Source organism: Arachis hypogaea, chromosome 13 (genome assembly GCF_003086295.3).
Source record: "Arachis hypogaea cultivar Tifrunner chromosome 13, arahy.Tifrunner.gnm2.J5K5, whole genome shotgun sequence".
NCBI lineage: Eukaryota > Viridiplantae > Streptophyta > Magnoliopsida > Fabales > Fabaceae > Arachis > Arachis hypogaea.
The window spans coordinates 430350-453209 of NC_092048.1; the positions used below are offsets into that span (position 1 = coordinate 430350).

Sequence of the window (22860 nt, forward strand, 5' to 3'; positions counted from 1 at the left end):
GCCCTTAGAAGTGGTTAGAGAGATTCTAGGGGCAGTTACTCATTTGAATGAGTGCTTATCTGCCAGCTATCCCTCGTTCCCGACTTCTTGAGAACAAGTCGGGGTGAGTACCGACTTCGTAGGACGAGGACTAGTGCCGGGTCAGGCCCAATCCTTTGGATTAGGTCTTTCGTTTGGACCTGGGCCTTTACTATTGGGCCAGGGTATGAACAATTGCTTTTGATGATAATTCTTTCATGCAATCATTAACACCATTCTATAATTGATGTATTCCATTACCGTCTTTCTCTATTGTTTTTTGCCATTCTTCTTTCTCTTTCTATTTTTGGAGGGTGTACGTGTAAAATATTGAGAGAAGAAGGTTGCTATTTGCATTCAAAGAATATTCATATGTAGTTCTCTTTAAATATGTGAAATGGATGGTAAAAAAATTTAATATATTTAATTAAATTATGAGATAATAATTTTAAGACCAAATCGCAGTATTAAACCAGATGGGAGGAGAAATTACATGATTCAACTAAACCTAAAAATGAGACATAGATAAACTAAAAGCATATCTTTATATAATTCGAATCAATCTAACTCGAATTATAAACAGGAGTAATTCGAATCAAGGCTGTTTGAATTATGAAGGAGGGTAACTCGAAGCTGATCAATTCAAACTATGCACGTTAGGTAGTTCAAACCAAACTGATTTGAATTACGCATAGGGTAGTTCGAATCACCTGATTCGAATTATACATATATAATTCGAAAATTGGCTGTTTCGAATTATGAAGTCCCAGACGTGTATAAGTATGGTGTGAACGTGAATTCCTCTCATTAGAGTGAGACAAAATGGCTAATGATGAGAGTTCTGTAGTGTTGGTGCATTATAGAGGGTCCATTAAGAGAAAAATACACTCTGGTGTGAAGTTCACTGATAAAGATCCTCTGAGTATGGGAGCTACCTAATGTGAATGTGGTTGCCGAACTTATCGGCAAATAGCTGAGTCCCTAATAGCATTATGATATAGGCTCGGGCATACCTTCTAACAGTGGGCTCATCGGCTCCCTCAGGAAGCTCTCTAAATGTCTCCTGGAACTAGCTGCACTTCACTGCAAACTTCTGGATTTGGTTCGCAGGAGGTAACACACCCAGCAACTCCTAGAACCACACCCAAGCTGGCTGACCACCCTCGACGTACGTCTGAAAATCTGTCAGGCAACCACTAACATAATGTCCATCGATCGGCAGTCTTAACTGATACGCCACGTCCTGCAGTGTAATAGTGCACTTCTCGAATGACATATGAAACGTGTGCGTCTCCGGACGCCAGCGCTCAATGAACGCACTGACCAGGGGCTCGTCCAATATGAACCATCTCTCGTTCAGCCTCGCAAGATAGTATAAGCCAACCATCTGCAAGTACGGAACGTACCTCTCGTCCAGACGCATACCCTGCTGCTGTCGCATGCTCGAAATACATCGTTGGGGCTGCATACAGAATGTACCAGAATATAAAAACCACTAACATCATTCACTAAGAAAACATCATTCACTAACAAAAAAACTAACAAAACCACTTGTATAGCAATCCTATCTAACTTAGCAACGGTATATAATGACTACCATTCTAAAACACCAAAAGTAAAAATATAAAAAAAATAATTGATTCACTCCTATTTTAAAACAACAAGTTCGCACTAACATCTTCATTAATAACACCAGCTATATGGGCTACTCCATCCAAACGATAAAGTCGGTTTGGATTATCCCCCATCGACTAAATATTCTGCTCAAGCCTTTGTTGGAGTCGTACGGAAGTCCTTTTCTCATGAATTTGGTGGGGCATGGATTTAGAATAGTGGTTCGAATGAGATTACTTCGAACTCTTTATATAGGCAAGGGCTATGTAATTCGAATGAGTAGAATTCGAATTACCAATGGCAACCAAAACAGGGGGTAATTCGAAACAGCCTGTTTCGAATTACTATGTGCATGAAATTGTAGGCTAGTTCGAATGATGCTAATTCGAACTAGTATGTATTAGTGTATGTGTAATTCGAATCAGGATTATTCAAACCAGTATGTATTAGTGTGTGTAATTCGAATCAGTGTGATTCGAATTACTATAGATTGTGTAATTCGAGTAGCTCTAATTCGAATTATATAAAAAAGTGCTCTTGATAAAACTTTGTAACATTTTTATCTTTAGTGAAATTGTGTAAAACCAACCTCTAGTTGGTTTATATGCATTATTTGTCCTAATTTTAAATTATTAATTTTACATAAAAATAATTTTATGTGAATTTCCGTCTTGCTTTCATATTCATAGCCAAACCATCACACTGCAGGATTGGCATGTTGAATGTTGGTATAAAATTAAAAATAAATAAAAATTTAAAAACTTACAAAATTATTTAAAATGATTTTCACATGAAAGTGTAAATTTAAAAAATTATTGATATGTTATATATAATAATATGTTTAATTGAAAAATATTTTATTCACTTTTATGAACCATAATTAAGCAATTTCTTTTTCTTTTATATTGGCCTAACCTAATAATGATCATATATTTTTCTTTTAAAACACATTAATATTTAAACTTATATTTTACGTGAAAATAGTTATAAGTATTTAATTTCGTGTAAGATTTCACCATCAAAAAATTATTCATGTGTAACTACTTATATTATTATTCGTCTACCATTTGTTGCATATTTTATTATAGATATACCTAAATAATATATACAAAAATCACAATTAAGACTTTATATTTGCTACCGAAACTAAAACGTAAAACAAAAATTTGAGACCTAATCTTAATAAACAAGTTAGAATGTGAGAAAATATTTGGAAGAGAGCAACACAAAATTCATATTGCTCAATTATTCTAAGTGAATATATAACTAATAATAAGTACAAAGTTTCACTCAGTTAATACTAATATTTAAAAAAGTATAAATTAAATTAAAAGACATAAAATAAAGATAGAATATTCAATCTTTGATCAAGAATAAGATTTCATGAGATTAATTAATAATGAATCTAGTATTATATGTCATCATATTCTTGAATTCATAGGATATGATATCCTCTTTGTCTCGTATTTCCTCTATGTTGGGGTTTCGTAATAACCTATAGATTCAATTCTGATAATATAAAACTTATTGGAATGTGTGTCATGAAGAAGAAAAAGATCTAGGAACAACATGTGTGCAAATAAAGTGGAAGTTAAAGTGACCAAATAATTGAATACTATGGCTAGAAATAGCCAAACAATTTGGAACGCCCTTAGAAGGAGGCTTTTTTATTGAAATAAATAATCAAAAAACATTATTTCCCTAAATACGCATTCCTGAAAATTATTATCTAAATACGCAGCACCACCTCTTGATCATCACCCACAAAATGGGTTTAGCCTCCATTTCATAAATGTCATCCACGAAATGAAACCAAGACTCACATGAGAAACATTGACCACCATCTCAATTCTGTCACCCGCAAAATGGAGAACTGCACATCATTGGAGGCAGCAGCGAAATGGCGACATCAAGGGCGGCGCATGTGAAATGGAGCATCCCGCTCCTGACATACTCGAGTTGGTGTAGTTCTACCATTACCGTAGCATATTATATCATTTTAGAAAAATGCTATTTGTAGAACAAAATTTAGTGTTTGGTCAGTCTTTAATATTATTTAATTAAAACATATTCCTATTTTTTAGGATACACATTTATGATTAAAATTAATTTAAATTTTAAAAACTAAAATTTCTCTAACTTCCTACCCATTTCATAATTAGTTATTATTTTCTTTTTTTACGTTTCTTCTTTCGTCTGTTCTGCTACAATATTCCAATTTGTATCCGCAGAAAAAAAGAATTCAAAGTAAGTGCATTTAGAAAAAAATTAATCCCTTACTTATTGTACCTTTGATAAAATACAGGATCTGTTTTACGACTTTGTAGTGATGAATGATCGAATACAATTATTTATACAAACTAAAATATTTTCAATTGTAATTTTTTTTAATTGTAACACATCTAAAATTATTAAATTATACAAAAAATATTTTTAAAACACATCCAAAATCATAAATCTAAAATTATGAAGTTATATAGAAATTATTTTTGAAACACATCCAAAATCATAAATCTAAAATTTAAACTTAAACATTAAAAAACAATTGTAACACATCTAAAATTATAAAGTTATACAAAAAATATTTTTGAAACACTTCCAAAATATAGAAATTACACAGTAAATTTTAAATTTCAGTTTTATTTAGTTTGTATTTTGAATGTGTATTAATTTTAAAAAGATAGTAAATCTATTCATAATTTTTAGATGTGTTTATTTTAATTTTTTTTAATTATTGTAATAAAAGGCTGAATATTGTGTCATTTTTAAAGGATACCTAGTTGAAAAAACATATTATTTTTAAAAAAAATATCTATTAACAAAAGTTTTATTTTTCTTCATTAAATTTTGCTTACTAAAATACTTCTTAATAAATTATTCTTTTATTGATTAAATTGTATTTTTAAAAAAATTTAATAATTATATTATTTTTTTTCTAAAATACCCTTCTATAATGTTTTAATTATTAAATTATAATTTTATTAAAATACCCTTTAAAATTTTTTTTATATTTTACTATTAACTTTTCGATATCTATATATATTATTTTAACATTAAATAAAAAAATTTAATAAGATTATTTTTTAATATCAATATATATTAATTGTTATACATATTAATAATAATAAAAAAACTTTTATTTAATGTTAAAATAATATATATTGATATCGAAAATTAATAGTAAAATATAAAAATAATTATTAACAAAAATTTTAGTAAAATCATAATTTAATAATTAAAAAAATTATTAAAAAGTAGGTATTTTAGAAAAAAATAATTTAATTATTAATTTTTTAAAAATATTTTATTATGAAGTCTGGTGATAAAAATATTTATGTGCAAGGGGGTAAAATGGTGAAACTAAATGGAATGGGAGTGAAAAAATAATTGCGTGGTGGGAGAAAAAGGACACTTGGCACATGTCAGCTTTGGCTCCATTTCGCGGGTTGCAGGATTGAGATGGTGATCAACACTTTTTATATCAGTTTTGGCTCCATTTCGTGGGTGGCATATATGAAATAGAGACTAAATTCATTTTGTGGGTGGTGACCAAAAAATGATGGTGAGTATTTAAATAATAATTTTCAGAGGTGCGTATTTAGAGAAATAATGTTTTTTGTTTATTTATTTCAATAAAAAAGCCCTTAGAAGGAAGCCAATCCTTTTATTCTAACAAGGAGAATATAATGATGACGCTGTTCTCTTTTCTTATCTTGGTTTTTGGTATTTTAGGATTAATTTTAATGTTTGATTGACATGACAAAAATTAAAGTGGTGGTAGGCACATCGAGTCACATATGGTTTTTAATTTATTTGTTTAAATTTTTAGGATAAATAATTTCATAACGTAATATCAGTTTAAATTTTGGTAAATTCTAAAAAAAAAAAAAAAGAAAAAACATAAAACAAATTAAAAAAAAAATCCTATACAAAAGTTATGACATCCCTTCTCTTGGTTGGTGTACATACCTCCTTGGAATTATTGAACCTTAAGAGTGATTTGGAAACTGAATTACGATTAAGATAAATAAATACTCCTTCTAGGAGTTAGATTGCAATTAAAGACATAATTTTGGCCACATACTAATTAAACTAATTAAGATAGAGTAATGTTGTTAGGGAGCCAACTTCTTTTCAGCTAATAACACTAAACAATGATGAGAAATGATTTTGGTCGATTTTTTAATGTAATAAAGCAATCATGTTATGAAAAAAATATAAGCTACATAGATGCTACTATTATTTTTTCTCTTTATTGGAAAAGAAAAAGAATTTGAATAGTATCTTTATGAAGGTTTATTAACCGGTTAAGAAGTATACAAATAAAATTTTCTTAACATTTAATTTTACTGCAATCAATGCATTGAATTTTTTATTAAATTTTTAATACAAAATTTAATTGAATTGTTAATTGATTCAGATGATTTTCGTGAAAAATAGATTAAGTGAAAAATAATAGTTAAGATGAAAGATTTGGGGTAAGTAAATTTGTGAGAAAAAACACTTTTATTAATGACAAATAAGCAATACAAAAATTAATGATGAGAAATAGAGGTGGAGAACAAGTGTCAAGACCTCCATTAATGTCACAAGAGGATGAATGAGCTTTGTTTAAAGTGGATAGGGATTGGTTAATGGTTGTCGAGTGTTTTTGTGGAACACCCGAATGCCAGTTTTTACTCGTGAAGGTGATGAATGAAATGAAGAACAATGAGAGGAATTTTGGAGAGAGAAAAAGATGGGATTTTTAGCTTTTCAGCTTCAGAAAATGAGAAAAAGGTAGAAAGTCCTTTAAAGAGGTGGCTTGAGGTCATTTTATAGTGTAATATTATAGTGAAAAAAAATCTATTGTCCAATGGTTATAGTCTGATGTCAGACCTACTCCTTTTACCCTAAATATTTTTGAATATCCCCGTCACTTCAAGTCTTTTCAACTGTTCGATGAAAGAAGTTGATTTCCACAAGTTAAACTAAAGCTCATAACATGTGACATCAATGAAAGGACATCTAGTTTGGTTTTCTTTCAACTAGATGACGCTCTTTATACTCTAAATCCAACCAATCCACTTCTACCAATTTAGTTTCCACCAAAGAGAAATTCAATTCTTTTGGGTTCCATCCTTTTACCCAATATCTTTAAGAGGAACTTGGTTCTTATTTGATCATGTTTGTAGGTCATTCTTAAAATTATTTATGTAAAAAAAAGTTTATATTTTTAGTACACAATCATTAACAAACACTAATTAGATAAATTCTTCTTGTAAATTATAATATTCTTGACTTAATGATAAATACGTTTCCCATTTATATACTATGATAACAAGATAAGTGGCATACAAGTGCCGCAGTATAGCGGTAAAAGAAGTAGTTCACCCATGTTCGGTTCTTGCATGAAATTGTTCAATAAAATGGATAAAGATAATAAGTAATGTAACTTTTTATCGTCGTGTTATATATAATAATCTTTAATGTCGTAGTCATCAAATTATGTTGTAGTTGTTTACGTAGGAAGTATATAAAGCAATAAAGGGTAATCTTTTCACGTTACATGGCCAATTGGCCATTAGTTATGTTCGGTAGGTCGGGTACCGGACGGTTCGGGTTAAGACCCTGAGGTCAATGCTTCGAATGGTGGAGAAGCTCGTCTGGCCGTGGTTTTCAGGTTCCGGGTGAGCGAGGTCCCGAGCACTTCTGATGGAGAAGGGGGGTGCCACCTGCAAAGACACTCCGACGCCCTTGTCAGAATATGTGCAGGCGGAGAGGGAATGATGTGTGAAATGTGACGTACCTTGGGGGAAGAGTCAGTCTCCCCCTTATATACATGTCAGTAGTGGGCCCTTCCAGTGGGCAGGCCCATACCCTCAAAGGTGTTGTCCCACGGCTGTGTGCAAGCCGTACGGGACGCGTGTCCGGGTCGGGTGGAGGACGCACTATTGGGCCGGCGAAGACTCGGGTCGGGTGGACCCGCGTGAGTTTTGGGCCAGGCCGTAACAGTGCCCCCGACGCGTCAGTGATGGCCGTGGGGGCCATTGGTGGCGCGTGATGTTTACATTCGTGCGTTGTCGTTGGGTCGGCTGATCGTGGGAGGGACGCGTCTCTTGTGCGCGTGTCTCTTGATCTGCTGTGGCATCTGTTTGCCGTTTCGTTCTCCGCGCTGGGCATTTAATGCTCATAATGATTTGAAAAAACCCGTGCGTAAAGACTATCTTGCCCCTGCTTCCTTTCGCGCTTTTGGGGGTGGTTTTTAAACAGTTTTCTCCCTATCCACCCCTCACTCTTATCATTTCCAACTCCTTCTCTCCCTAACATCCAAAGTTTCCTGCGCGAACTCCTTCCTGCTTCAACTTCCAGCCCAGATTTCTTTCATCGTTCCAGGTAATCTTCTGATTTCTCTCTTCTGGTGTCTGCGTTATGCTCTGTTATTGTGTGATTTTTTGTTTGCATCTACTGCATGGCTGGTTTTATTTTTGTTAAGAGGTTTTTTCAGTGTTGGGATAGGTGGGTTAGGAGAGGGGTACCATTCCAGGATAGGCTTTTTTTGGGTGGTTTGTGAGGTAGGCGTGGTTTTTAGCCGTATCTGGTCATGATTGAGTTGAAAAGGCGTAGTTTCTGAGTTTTTTCGGGCTCCCGACCTCATAGACTAACGGAGTGGTACCCCACTGTAGGTATGCCTCGTGTTGTCTCCCGGTCTTCCGGATCCGCTGCGGCTTACGACCCGTATGCTTGGGTGACAGACGATATAAGGAGTTCACCCAACCAGATGGACTTGGAGGAATTGACGGAGTTCCGGCAAGCCGGTTACCTGTGTGGGGGTACTGACGAGGAGGCCAACTACGAGGCCATTGTCCCGCTTCCTCGTGAGCGTATTTATGAGCTTAATTTTCATTCTCCTCGCGTCCCCGATTGGATTTGGTTTTACAAGTCCATGTACACACAAGTCGGTGTTCGGATACCGTTCTCCGATTTTCAAATGGCGCTGCTGAACCGGATATCCGTCTGTCCGTCTCAACTTCATCCGAACAGCTGGGCTTCGATCCGCTGCTTCGAGATGGTCTGCGAGTACTTGGAGCTACCGGCGTCGGTGGACGTTTTTCTCTTTTATTTCAACCTTACCAACCCCTCCAAACAAGGGAAAGCAAGAAAAGGGTTTCTTTCTTTCCGTGCTGCCCAGGGTAGGAAGATTTTTAGCCTTTTTGAGGATTCCTACCATGGTTTCAAAGATAAGTATTTCAAGGTTCGTCCTGTCAAGGGTCGCCATCCCTTCTGGTTGTCGTTAGAGGAGGAGCGCCTTATCCAGACTTACTGGAGCTTCGGCGCGGGGTCGAATCCTTTTGTGAAAGTATCGTACAAGAGGTTGTCGGCTGTAGATAAGAATATAGCGAACGTTCTTCTCGCTATCTTTGAAAAGAATCCTGTGAATCCCCACCTTCTTATGGGTGAACGGGAGGCCGGTCGGAGCTATATTCGTGAGTTGCCTTTTTTGTTTGTCTATGTTTCTTTGTCGTTGTTCTTCTTCTTTCCGGTTTGACGACTAACGTTCTTGTTCTTTATTCGCAGTGGAAATGTCTGCCACCGTGACCGGTCTCGAGAACCTGATGAAGACCTTTTTTGAGGCTAGTGATGATGAGAATGCCGAAGAAAAGGGGGTCGGCAAGTCGGAGGGTCCGTCAGGGGAAAAAGAGGGTCAGGCTTCCCCTGCCCAGGATACCGAGACATCGGGAAAGCAGGGCCTAGGGGGTCAAGTTTCCCCTACCCATGAGGAGGGACCTGCCGACGGGAAGGCGACCCTCTCCCCCCATCCAGATAGCGACGTGGAGCTTATCCACACTCCTAAGAAGCGAAAGATGTCTTCCAGCCCGGAGGGGGTCCTAACCGTAATGGAGAGGAATTTTGATGCCTCCAAGTTCATTGACTCCCAGTTGATAACCGGGACGGAAGAGCATTTTCATGCAACCGAGCTGTCCGGACAGGCGAGGTGGATGTATCGCACCTTGCTTCGTGGGGCCGTGATAGCTCGGAAGGCTGAGTTTGAGCTATCTGGTATGGAGGTGCTTCGGAGGAAGCTTGAGTCTTCTGTTAAGGCGAATAACGACTTTAAGGCTCAAGTTGAGCTCCTCCAGGGTCAGCTGTCCGAGATGGGGGGAAAGCTTAATGCTGCTGAGGAGAAGTCGTCGTTTATTGCGGAGAGGCTGAAGGCGTCCGATGAGACCGTGGCTCGGCTTCTTGAGCGTGAGATGACATTAGAAAATCAACTGAACGCCGCTCAGGGTCGAGTTGTCGCTTTGGAAAAGGAACGGGAGCAGGCCATCTCGGAGGCGAAGGCCGCTAAGGCAGAGGCCGTTGATCTTAAGAAGAAGCTTAAGGTGGCCAAGGAGCAAGGGAAGAATGCCATCTTGATGACCGAAGATGCCCTGAAGGCCCAGCTGAAGATTGCTGCTCCTGATTTCGAGATCTCGTCTATTGGTGTTTTCAAGACTATCCAGGACGGGAAAATTGTCGATATGCCGAGGAAGTGAAGTCTTGTAACTTAGGATATTTTGTAATGTATTTGTTGAACAACCCGTTGATGCTTTGTCGTTTTGTTTGCCTTGAACCATTTTACGTGTTCGTTGCGCATTTTGACACTTTGTAAGTTATCATCGTTTGATTGCTATGATTTCTTGCTTGTTTCATTATTTTGTCGTGTTGTCGTTTTCGTGTTACCGTTTATTCTGGGCGGGCTTATGTCTTGTGCCCGTCTTGCCGTTTTCGTATTTGGTAGCAGTTCGGACCGGTTCGGTCGCGTAGTCGTTGAATTGGTTGAGGCCTATGAGCCGTCTGGCTCCCGGGGTGATCAGTCCCGGGGTGCCGTTTTAGATTTTGGTCACGAGGAACAGATATCAAGTAAGAGAGTTTTAACAAAAGATAAAAAATTTGAACAAGTAAAAATTACTCGACAGTTGGGTAAGTATTTGACAAGGTAAGTAAACAAGTTGAATTAACATGTGGATGGGGCGAATACTAACTCTCTGGCTAGGCTCTCTGGTCGTTGAGCCGGTGGGTCAGGAGTAGAACCTCTTTAGGTTGCTTGCGTTCCATGTTCTGGGTATTTCCTTGCCGTCCAGTTTTTCGAGTTTGTAAGCGCCCTTGCCGAGTACCTCCCTTACCCTGTAGGGGCCTTCCCAATTTACCGCCAGCTTGCCTTCTCCTGGGGTCGGGACGCCGATGTCGTTGCGTCGCAGGACGAGGTCCCCTTCTTCGAAGTCTCGTTTGAGGACTTTTGCGTTGTAACGCAGGGCCATTCTTTGTTTCAGCGCCGTTTCTGTTAGGTGAGCCATCTCCCTTGTTTCTTCGATCAAGTCTTTCTCAACCGCTTCGCTTATGCCCGCGAGGAGTAGTCGGGGGCTTGGTTCGCCGATTTCAACTGGTATTACCGCGTCGACCCCATAGGTTAGGCGAAAGGGGGTTTCCCCCGTGGCGCTTTGCTCGGTTGTCCGGTAGGACCATAAGACGGAGGGGAGTTCGTCGGCCCAGTTTCCCTTCTTGCTGTCTAGGCGCTTCTTTAGACCAAGAAGGATGACTTTGTTTGCGGCCTCTACCTGCCCGTTTGTTTGGGGATGTTCTACTGAGGAGAACTTTTGCTTTATCCCCAGGCCAGAGAGGAATTCCATGAACTTCTTGTCGGTGAACTGGGTTCCATTGTCCGAGATAACGACCTCTGGGATGCCGAAACGGGTTATCACCTGCCTCCACATGAACTTCCGGCAGTTGGAGGACGATATGGTGGCTAGTGGTTCAGCCTCTACCCATTTGGTGTAGTAGTCAATGGCTACAATGAGGTATTTGACTTGTCCTGGGCCGACCGGGAAGGGTCCCAGGAGGTCGACTCCCCATTGTGAAAAAGGACGCGTAGTCGTTAGCGAGCTTAGCTCGGAGGCTGGTGCTTTGTGAAAGTTGGCGTTTTGTTGACACTTTGTGCATTTTGAGACAAATTCCTTCGAGTCCTTCATCATTGTTGGCCAGTAGTATCCTGCTCGGACGAGCTTCCTTGCTAGGGCTTTGCCCCCGATGTGATGTCCGCAACACCCTTCGTGGACTTCTCTAAGCACGTAGTCCGTTTGGTTGGGGTGCAAACACTTCAATAGGGGCTGGCTGAGTCCCTTTTTGAATAGTTGTCCTTGTATGATTGCGTATCTGGCCGCCTCCCTTCTTAAAGCTTTGGCCGCCTTCTCATCTTCGGGTAACTTGCCGAGTTCCAGGAAGGTGGTAATGGGGTCCAGCCATGAGGGGCTCGCCCCCGTCAGGTGGAGGGCGACCGTTGGTTCCTTCACCATGCCCTGGATGAGCGACCGGTTACCCGATCCTGGCTTTGTGCTCGCTAGCTTCAACAAAAGGTCTGCTCGTGTGTTCTTTTCTCTTGGAACGTGCTGGATAATGACCTCCTGGAACTGGCTCATCATTTGCTTAACCTTTTCCAAGTACTTTTGGAGGAGGGGGTCCCGGGCTTGGTAGCTTCCGTTTACCTGCGAGGTGACGACTTGGGAGTCGCTGCATACTTCGACCCTCGTCGCCCCGACTTCCCGAGCCAGCATTAGTCCGCCTAGGAGAGCCTCATATTCAGCTTGGTTGTTTGACACTGAGAACTCGAACTTGGTCGATTGCTCATAGATGACCCCTGCTGGGCTTTCCAAGATGACCCCTGCTCCTCCGGACGTTTGGTTGGAGGCTCCGTCCACATGAAGCCTCCACCGTGTGCCCGTTTCCTCGGGAGGATCGCCCGTTACCTCCACTAAGAAGTCAGCCATTGCCTGTGCCTTGATTGCATGTCGAGGCTCATACTGTAGGTCATATTGTGAGAGCTCGATGGCCCAGGTCATCATCCTTCCAGCCAAATCAGGTTTTTGCAGTATTTGCCGAATCGCCTGATCTGTCCTCACAACTATACGGTGACTCTGGAAGTATTGTCTTAACCTTCGGGAGGATACTAGGAGCGCCAGCGCCAGTCTTTCCAGTTTGCTGTACCTCAGCTCTAGCCCCTGGAGTGCCCTGCTCACGAAGTAGACGGGCTGTTGTGTCCTCGCTTCTTCTGTAACGAGGACCGCGGCAAGCGCTTCCTCGGTTACTGATAGATAGAGGTAGAGTGGTTCTCCGGCTCTGGGTTTCCCGAGGACTGGTGGTGCCGCCAAGATTTGCTTGAAGTGGTTGAATGCTTCTTCGCACGCTGGTGTCCATTCGAACGTCATTCCCTTTCTCATTAAGTTGAAGAAAGGTATGGCCTTTGCCGCCGATGCGCCGAGGAAACGGGACAAAGCTGTCAATCTCCCAGCGAGTCTTTGGACGTCTTTGATGCAACCCGGACTCTTCATTTGAAGGACAGCTTGGCATTTTTCGGGATTGGCTTCCACTCCTCTTTGAGTGATCATGAAGCCTAGGAACTTTCCGGCCTCCATGGCGAACGCGCATTTGAGTGGATTAAGCCTCATGCCGTGTTGTCGTAGGGACGAGAAAACATCGTTAAGGTCACTCAGGAGATCGTCAGGTCGGGCGGTTTTTGCGAGTATGTCATCTACGTAAACTTCCACTGTTTTGCCCAGGAGTTCGCTGAATATCTTATTCATCAACCTTTGGTATGTGGCTCCTGCGTTTTTTAGGCCAAATGGCATGACCTTGTAACAATAGATGCCTCCTGGCGTTATGAACGCCGTTTTTTCCTCGTCAGGTCAGTGCATCGGTATCTGATTGTACCCTGAATAGGCGTCCATGAAACTCAGATATCTGTACCCTGCCGCTGCGTCAACGAGCGTATCAATATTAGGTAGGGGGTAGCAGTCCTTGGGACAAGCCTTGTTGAGGTCAGAGTAGTCTACGCACATTCTCCACCTCCCGTTGTGTTTTTTAACCAGAACCACATTCGACAACCAAGTCGAGTAATCCAATTCCCGGATGAATCCCGCTTCTAAGAGGCTGGCCGTTTGCTTGGCTACCTCGTCTGCCCTTTCCTGCGACATTTTCCTCCTTCTCTGGGCCACTGGTTTGGCTCCTGTCTTTACGGCCAGGTGGTGTGACATGAGCTGGGGGTCTATTCCTGGCATGTCGGCAGGCGTCCAGGCAAAGAGGTCGGCGTTAGCCCTGATCATCTCCATCAAAGGCTCCTTTATTTCGTGCGGGAGGTTCCTGTTTATGAATGTGAACTTATCGTGCTCCTCGCCGACTCTGAACTTCTCCAAGTCTCCTTCTGGCTCTGGTCTGGGTTTGTCGTCTACCCTGGCGTCCAGGTCGGCCAGGAAAACTCCTGACGCCTCCTTTGATTTTTTTCTGAGAGAAAGGCTGGCATGGTCGCAAGCGACTGCCGTTTCCAAGTCGCCCCGGAGGGATCCCACGGATCCGTCATCGGTGATGAACTTCATCACCAGTAGTTTCGTACTGATAGCTGCCCCCAGGTCGTTAATGGTCTTTCTCCCCAGGATGATGTTATAGGCCGTTGAATCTCGTAATATTACAAAGTCTGCCATGATTGTCCTTCGTCTTTGCCCTTGTCCCACAGAGGTCGGGAGTGTGATGATTCCATCTGGCTTTATGAAGTGGTCTCCTAACCCTACCACACCGTGCTGGTGGGTCGTCAGGTCAGAATCTCTCAATCCCAGGGCATCGAAAACGTTTCGGAACATGATGTTTGAGTCTGCCCCCGTGTCTACCAGGATTCGTTTGACGAGGCCAGTTCCGACCCTAGCCGTGATGACCATGGGCGGACTTTCCGGCGCTTCGTCGAACCATTGGTCCTCCGGGCCGAAAGAGATAGGTGGGAGACCCTTAAGACCTCTACCAGGTGGGGCGGAGATCGCTAAGACCTTGGCATCTTTCTTTTGCGCCGATTTCGACCTCGGGGCGGTATTCCTGGCCGTCACCACGTTTACCACCGTGAGACCGTGGTCGTCACCCTCTGGCTCCTGTCGTCGTCTTGTTGGTCGGGATCTGTCCTCGTTGTCGTTGTCCCGGTTGCGTCTCCTTGGTTCCCTTATAAGGTGGGAGAAGTCGGCGAGCTTGCCGTCCCTGATAGCTTGCTCGAGGGCGTCCTTTAGGTCAAAGCAGTCTTGGGTCTTGTGCCCGTAACCCTTGTGGTATTCGCAGTAGAGGTTCTTGTTTCCTCCCGTCCTGTCCTTCAGTGGTCGGGGCTTCGACAGTATCCCCTTTTCTGCTATCTGTTGGTAAACTTCAGTGATCGATGCCGTAAGGGGGGTGTAGTTGGTGAACCTCCCAACTCGGGGGAACGGTTTGGATGGTTTGCTCGGACCGCCGTCCTTGGCGTGTTCCTTTGGTCTTTCTCTGGCTTCGAAGTGCCGGGATTGGTTGTAGGCGGGCTGCCGCTTATTGGCAGCCACGACCCGGCTGACTTCCTCGTCATTAATGTATTCTTTGGCCACGCACTGGATCTCTTGCATCGTCCAGACGGGCTTCGTGGTGAGGTGTTTCCTGAAATCCTCATTCGACAGCCCGTTCGTTAAGCACAAACTTGCCACTGAGTCCGTCAGACCGTCAATTTCCAAGCACTCGTCATTAAAACGGTCCAGGTACTTCCTGGTCGGCTCTCCGGGTCTCTGTGTCACCCCCAGCAAATTGATTGGGTGTTTGGCTTTGACAATCCTAGTTGTGAACTGAGCCAAGAAGGCGCGACTGATGTCGGTAAATTGGGTCACCGAGCCTTGCGGGAGGTTGTTAAACCACCGTATTGCCGGGCCCACTAAGGTGACCGGGAAAGCGCGACATCTGACCTCGTCTCCCACCCCTTCTAGGTTCATTCTGGCCTCGAAGGCCGTCAAGTGTTCTAGGGGTCTTGTGTTCCGTCATACTTCATGTCTGTCGGTTTGTCAAAATGTTTTGGTAATCGGACCTCGAGTACAGAGCGGTGGAAAGGGGTCGCTCCTATTATGACAGGTCCTCGGGCAGTTCTTCTCAACTCATTGTTCTCGCGGTGGGGTTCCTCGTTGCCTCTGTTCGACGCGCGCCGCCTTTCGTGTCGGGCATAGATAATGGGGTCGCGACTTCTTCTTCTGGGGCGTATCCGTTCCTCGGTGCTCTCCGACTCGCATTGGGGGCTCGGCGTGCGCCTCGAACGGCTTCTTGAACGGGAACGGGTGGGGCTCCGCTCTGGGGAGCGTTGGTCGTGCTCTCTTTCTGCTAGCCTGCGCTCTAAGTCTTGCATTCTGTGGCGTAGTTCTTGCATTATCCTGGCGTGGTTGTCACCCGTCCCCCCGAAGGGGCGTCTCTCGTGAGTCTGCGTCGCATCCCTCGTGGGCGACCGTTGCTGCTGCCGGGATTCCGTCGCGACGGCGCCTCCCCCGAGTATGGGAGGCGCTACCTCGGAACCAGTCCCAGTTTGGACCAGTACGAAATCCATGAACGTTTTTTTTTTTTTCTTCTTTTTTTTTTCTTTTTTTTTTCCCCACAGACGGCGCCAATGTTCGGTAGGTCGGGTACCGGATGGTTCGGGTTAGGACCCTGAGGTCAATGCTTCGGATGGTGGAGAAGCTCGTCTGGCCGTGGTTTCCAGGTTCCGGGTGAGCGAGGTCCCGAGCACTTCTGATGGAGAAGGGGGGGTGCCACCTGCAAAGACACTCCGACGCCCTTGTCAGAATATGTGCAGGCGGAGAGGGAATGATGTGTGAAATGTGACGTACCTTGGGGGAAGAGCCAGTCTCCCCCTTATATACATGTCAGTAGTGGGCCCTTCCAGTGGACAGGCCCATACCCTCAAAGGTGTTGTCCCACGGCTGTGTGCAAGCCGTACGGGACGCGTGTCCGGGTCGGGTGGAGGACGCACTATTGGGTCGGCGAGGACTCGGGTCGGGTGGACCCGCGTGAGTTTTGGGCCAGGCCGTAACAAGTTAAAACATATGCTTTAATTTCTGGTTATTAATTCACACCCTTATTATTATAATAACTCCAAAGATGTGGCTAACAATTTACCATTTGCTCTTAATTTTTTGAGTTAGATCATAAGAAAAAACTAGGCCAATCTAAGATGGACAATGTCACAAGTTGACAACATGATGATAATATTGATCAGATGTATCATGCAATGTATATGGTATTGTCTTTTTGGTTGATACACTTATATTAATTAGTGCTCTTGAAAGATGGAATTCTTCATGGGATGTGAATCATATGATAATGAAAAGGTGTTAAAAAAGGGTGGTGTGGTCCATGGTAGGCCACAATAATTTTAGAACCTATCTTCTCTCCACTATATATATATGGGATGTGGCAAACCTTAGTTTGAAGCAAAAAAAATATTGTCCTACTCATAACTATATTAACGGCACAAACTTCCCCTCAAACTTTGCTTCAAAAAAAAAAAAATTCACTAATTTAAAAATGTTTTCATTATCTGATCATGAGTTGGTCTTCATTTTTGGTCTCCTAGGTACATTAATTAGATTTATAGTACTACTTTTATTCCATATAGTACTACATACATTTTTTTATTTGATTATTATTCTAACTATTTTTAACTTTGATATTGTCTTGAATATGTTATATTTAGTTATTAGGTGGATATTTTTATAATGACATCTTTACATAAAGATAGTATTGTGGATTATTAGATAATTTAATATATTTGACTAATCATCTAAAGATTCACAATATCATCTTCACACGAAGATATCATTATGTAAGTATTCTTTAGTTATTATTACTCTTTCTATTTTTTATTCCAATATAGGATAGTCTCTATCAAAAAGGCTAGAAATCTTTGTTTTGTACTTTTTCAATATGTTATTCTCATAAAGGTTTACATCACAAAATTATAAGGGTAATGCCTATAGTAATTATATTATTTCGTTATTATTTACTGATTCCCTCTGTTTTGTTCTTATCATAGGTAACATTGTCTCATTCATGGTGTTCTTAGCACCCTTGTAAGTCCATTCTAAAACAATACAATATTACAAATTATATTAATCTGAATATCACTAGAAACTTATATATATTTGTTTGTGTTTAATTAAATTTATGATGCAGGCCAACCTTCTATACAATATACAAGAACAAATCATCTGAAGGATTTCAATCAATCCCATATGTGGTTGCACTTCTAAGTGCAATGTTACTGTTATATTATGGTTACCTTAAGACCAATGCAATTTTGATCATCACCATCAACTGTATTGGATGTGTTATAGAAGTTGCATACCTTCTCATGTATATTATATATGCTCCCAGGAAGCACAAGGTGAAACATTCATTATGCGAAATTCATAATTGAGAGCCGATAGATAACAATTTGGTAGAAACTCAGGTGCAGTCGACTTCACATGAAGTTGATAATTGAGAGTTGTTAGATAATTTGGCTGATTTGACTAAATTTTCATCTAACGGCTCTCAACTATCAACTTCACATGAAGTCGACTGCATCTGAGTTTTCACCTAACAATTTAATCAAACACGTTAAATCATATAACAATTTTTAACAACTGCACGTGAGTTTTCACCTTATTAGATGTTTTATACATTTGTTTCTAATTTCAAACACATTTGATGAATTATTGTACAGATTTCTACCTTGTGGATGATGCTTGGTGCTGATGTGGGTGGTCTTGGCATAACCATGATAATCACCACTTTCATTGTGAGAGGTGACAAACGTGTTCATGCAGTTGGTTGGATCTGCGCCATTTTCAACATTGCAGTGTTTGCTGCACCCTTAAGTATCATGGTAACTTTATATACATATTTTCATATTCAATTATTAATCTTCAACACTTTCACTTTCAATAAACATTATACATTTTTTATTAGCATCTTCTTGCATGAATTGCAGAGGAGGGTGATAAAGACTAAAAGTGTAGAGTACATGCCATTTTCTTTGTCCTTGTTTCTTACCCTCTGTGCTACCATGTGGTTTTTCTATGGACTATTCGACAAGGATTATTACATCATGGTAAGAAATTAAATAATATATCATATCTATTTAATATTTTATAAATAAAGAGTAACAATTCTGTTATTTGATCTATTTTTTTCAGCTTCCTAATGTGCTAGGATTTTTGTTTGGTTTCGCTCAAATGGCCTTATACCTCATATACAAGAATGCAAATAACAAAATTGAGAACAATATTCCGGAGCAACAACCAGAATGGGGAATCACAGTGCACACTGCACACCATGATTGTGATGGCAACAAAACCAATTTCCCTTCAGAGATGGAAATGAAAGATAATGATCAAGTTTGATATGATGTTAATGCTATGGAAGACTTAATGGTATTTAGGCACAGGCTAATAAATGCTATATAAATATATAAATATCAATAATAACATTATAATATAGGGAGTGTTGTTAATTTCCATGCATTTGACTATGTTATAAATTAAACTAGTGACTTTAGAGAGTTCCTATTTGGTTTGGTTGTGGTTAGTTGAAATTGAAGCAGAATCTTCAAATTCTGCATGGTTAATTTAGCGGTTTAGAAATTGTTACTAGGATGTACTTGTTGACTACATAATGAAACAGATCCTAGGTTCTGCTTCATAGGCTATATCACTTGTTTGGCTGTAATATTTTAAGACTATTTGGACTATACATATTTCATATATGAATATGTTTAGACTTTAGAGTTCAATTTTGATGTAATAAATATATGTTCTTTTAAAAGACTATAAATAGTTATTATTGCTAATATTATGTGATTGAATATCATACTATCACTATATTAAAATTAAATTTTTTAATTATGCTATAAATATATATATACACTAAAATCACCTACTAAAGTCAGCTATTAGTATAAAATACATGTTAAAATACAAATACACAATAAAAATAAATTAAACCAATACATATATTTATATATAAATATATTTGGCAGCTGATTATGATGTACAAATAGTATATTTGTAAATTTTATTAGGGTGAAATATATTTTCTGTCCCTAAGGTTTATATATATATTTTTTAAAATACCCATAACGTTTAATTTTAATTTTGTCCCTAACGTTTTCAATTTATTTAATTTTGTCTTTAATGTTTTCAATTTGTTTTAAAACTATCTCTAAACGTTTTTAATTTTATCCCCAACAGCCAACATTTCAGATAGAATAAACATCCATAGGTAATTTTGATACAAATCGAAAACGTTAGTGACAAAATTAAATACAATTAAACTTTAGGAATATTTTTGAAAAAAATCACATACAATAAAGACAAAAAGTATACTTTATCCAATTCATTATTTAATAGAAAAAACGAAATTATAAGATGATAAATAAACTACTATAGAATTATATGTTAACTAAGGATCAATACCAAACAACAAAGGAGACACCCTAAGCAAAGGCTCTAATGCACTTGGAAGAAACTTTCTAGCAAAGAGGAAACACATGTTGGTGGTGTTTCCATTGTAAACACACTTTGATCCAAACCTAATTTTGTTCAAAAACTCATAAGTAATGTTATAACTACTTGAACCAATTTCTCTTGGGTGAGGGCCTTCAGCAATTGACCAATCCACCCAAGTGATGCTACGTTTTGCGTTCATCTTGTAGTGCAACATTTGCAAAAGTGTGGGCAAATAATGTTCATCACAAAAGCATATCCCATGTGGAAGTGGAACACAATACTTCTTAAACAAAGGGATGTACTTAGTGTCTTTCACTATTTCAATTGCAATGTCACGCTTCACTTCAAACCATTGAGACCCCTTTCGAAAATTTGTTATGTTAACGATTGGCCACATTTTTGGATGGTATCTTCCGGTTCCCGGTCTTCCAGACATATCATATGATTCTAAGAAGCTAAGGTTTGTGTTCATGAGATAGTCATAGATTGCTTTGAAACCAAACAATGGAATGCATGATTCTGAGAGAAGAACAAAGCGTTGGTTGGATGAATCAAGAAGTGCATTAGCAAGAAGACGCCTCTCAGCATCTACAAGTGATGACAAGCCCCATGAAGTTGGCTGCCACACATTCAAACAAAAAAAGTGTCTAATTAATTTTGTTTGAATATATAAATTTCTATAAAAGATATAACTATATTTAATAATGATTTTTATTTATTTCTTGTTATTTTATTAATAGAAATAATCTTAAATACTTTATTAAAATTTATTTATAATTAAAGTAGAGACGACTGTTAGTCAAGAAGAATCACTATTATTTAACTGATTCTAGCTACGAAAGACGATATATAAATAATAATTTTCTCTCATTTTATATATTCTTGTTTTTTACTAACTTTAACTTATTATATAACAGTACTGTTTTATAAAATTTAAATATTATTTAGTTGTACAAATAAACAAGTATTGAAATATATAATTTTAAAACAATGCTATATGACTAGCACAATTTATTATTTTTAACAAATAATTAATTAATAATATTTAAAAATTTTAAAATACTGACTAAAAATATTAGTCAATATAAATTAATATAAATTAAAATTCCTGACCCTCAATTATTTTTTGATAATTAATTTCCAAGCGTGTAACAAAAGCAACAACACCAATAATAATGTATTATATTGATGCAGTCCATTAATTATGTGAATTCATTTAATTTAACGGGAATAAAAATCGAAACCAATAGTTAATGTGGTCAATGAACAATAATGCTAATATATGTCATTTAAGATTATCCATTGAAATCTTTTTATAAAAAATATATAAATTTAAGTTTTTAATATTATCAAATAAAATATTTAAAAATTTCAACTATTATTTAATATGTATTTTTAGAATACATATTAACTAAATTCATTTTTAATGATGTACGAAAAACAATAAGGACAAGAATCTCAGAAACAATTAAACAATAGTAGTTAGGTGAACAATAAAAGATGCGAATAACGTGAATAATAGGCTGCATTTCAGATTCACTAACTAAAATTATATTTAATTAATTTAAAATTAATTTTTTTTACTTATTATTTACATTGTTAAAAAAAAAACCCATTGTTCCTCTATAATTTAATGCATGCAAATATTAAAAAAATAAAACTAACCTTGCTAGGGAATTTTCTTCCAAAGAAAACAGAATCCGGAGGCAAGGTTTCATTGAAAGAAGGATGTTGATGCAAGTAAATGGAGTAGAACCCTTTGTGTCCTTTGAAGAATCTCTCCCACAATGGTGCTAATGGCAATGCACCTTTCACCAAGAACATGAATGCCACCTTTGGAACAATATTAGCTTTGTTCTTAGGAAAATAATCTTGGATTCCTTGGACCATACTTGCTTTGAGGAACAACTCTTCATCGTCCATGTTGTGCATGATTGTTGGTGTATTCAAATCACACACTTTGGTGAAATTATGTGATGTAGTTACATCTAACGGTTGTGAATAATTTGTTGGTAATTCTAATGAAGGTGGTGATGACATAAATGTTGTGAATAATATTGGAAGTGTCATGGGATATATAATAAAGTGTTGTGAATTGAAGTATAAGGTGTAGAAGAATAATGGTGCCATTGTTGCTAGTGATATGCCAAGTATAATGAAGAGAAAATGATATGGTGGGTTTCGCTCCATGTGATAATTATTGAGAGAGATCAACCAGAAAAATCAATAGATTTTCTTCAATACTAAAATTTCATAATCAGTTGTGAGGATTAAATTATTGGACTCGAATTGTTGGCATATATATACATGATTTTAAGACGAAGAAATTATAGACATCAAGTCAATAATATTATTTATTTTTTCCATTTTGATTTGTCTTAGAAATATCTAAAAATTATGGTAAGTTTGACGTGAATCAAGCTAAAGTCTTACGTCTTTTCTTAATTTGTCTATGTTTTACATTCAGTATAAATATAAAGTCTAGATAAAGTCTTACGTCTTTTCTTAGTTAGTCAATTTTACGATTTAGGTTTACAATTTATTATTTAAGATTAAAGATTTATAATCTAAGGTCTAGAATTTAAGATAAACAAATTTTATAAAAATTAGCTAACGTTAGCCAAAAAAAAATTTCTTTAGCATTATACTTTTAAGGTTTAATTATTTTGTCGGTTCCTATAATTTCACCGAATTTTCAATTAGGTCTCTATACTTTTTTTTTTCAATTGAGTCCCTATACCATTTCAGATTTTGTAATTAAGTTCCTAATATGACAAAAACGCTAAAATTGACGGAATATTCCATTAAACAAAACGAATATGCCTAATACTTAACTAAATAATCTATATAGTTTAATAGAATATTTCGTTAATTTCAATATTTTTGTCACAGGAGCTTAGTTACAAAATCTGAT

General features: G+C 38.6%; 2 protein-coding genes across 2 annotated transcripts; one reads left to right on the forward strand and one right to left on the reverse strand.

Moving 5' to 3' along the window:
- Nucleotides 1-16892: 16892 nt before the first annotated feature.
- LOC112736207 (bidirectional sugar transporter NEC1-like) lies at nucleotides 16893-19266 on the forward strand. The gene is made up of 6 exons (XM_025785562.2): nucleotides 16893-17032; nucleotides 17492-17528; nucleotides 17632-17842; nucleotides 18164-18325; nucleotides 18431-18550; nucleotides 18636-19266. The coding sequence occupies exons 1-6, from the start codon at nucleotides 16984-16986 to the stop codon at nucleotides 18840-18842; spliced, it is 786 nt and encodes a 261-aa protein (XP_025641347.1). The 5' UTR covers nucleotides 16893-16983; the 3' UTR covers nucleotides 18843-19266.
- Nucleotides 19267-19782: 516 nt separating this feature from the next.
- LOC112736205 (glycosyltransferase BC10) lies at nucleotides 19783-22714 on the reverse strand. The gene is made up of 2 exons (XM_025785561.3): nucleotides 21612-22714; nucleotides 19783-20565 (listed from the first exon to the last, which is right to left on the reverse strand). Exons 1-2 carry the CDS (start codon nucleotides 22134-22136, stop codon nucleotides 19900-19902), a joined length of 1191 nt encoding a protein of 396 aa, XP_025641346.1. The 5' UTR covers nucleotides 22137-22714; the 3' UTR covers nucleotides 19783-19899.
- Nucleotides 22715-22860: the final 146 nt, after the last annotated feature.

Coding starts and splice junctions, on each gene's coding strand:
- LOC112736207 (XM_025785562.2), top strand. CDS start 16,984: ATGTTTTCATTATCTGATCATGAGTTGGTCTTCATTTTTGGTCTCCTA. Junction 17,843..18,163: donor ATGCTCCCAGGAAGCACAAG/GTGAAACATTCA, acceptor ATTATTGTACAG/ATTTCTACCTTGTGGATGAT. Junction 18,326..18,430: donor CTGCACCCTTAAGTATCATG/GTAACTTTATAT, acceptor CATGAATTGCAG/AGGAGGGTGATAAAGACTAA.
- LOC112736205 (XM_025785561.3), bottom strand. CDS start 22,136: ATGGAGCGAAACCCACCATATCATTTTCTCTTCATTATACTTGGCATA. Junction 20,566..21,611: donor GAAGAAAATTCCCTAGCAAG/GTTAGTTTTATT, acceptor AATGTGTGGCAG/CCAACTTCATGGGGCTTGTC.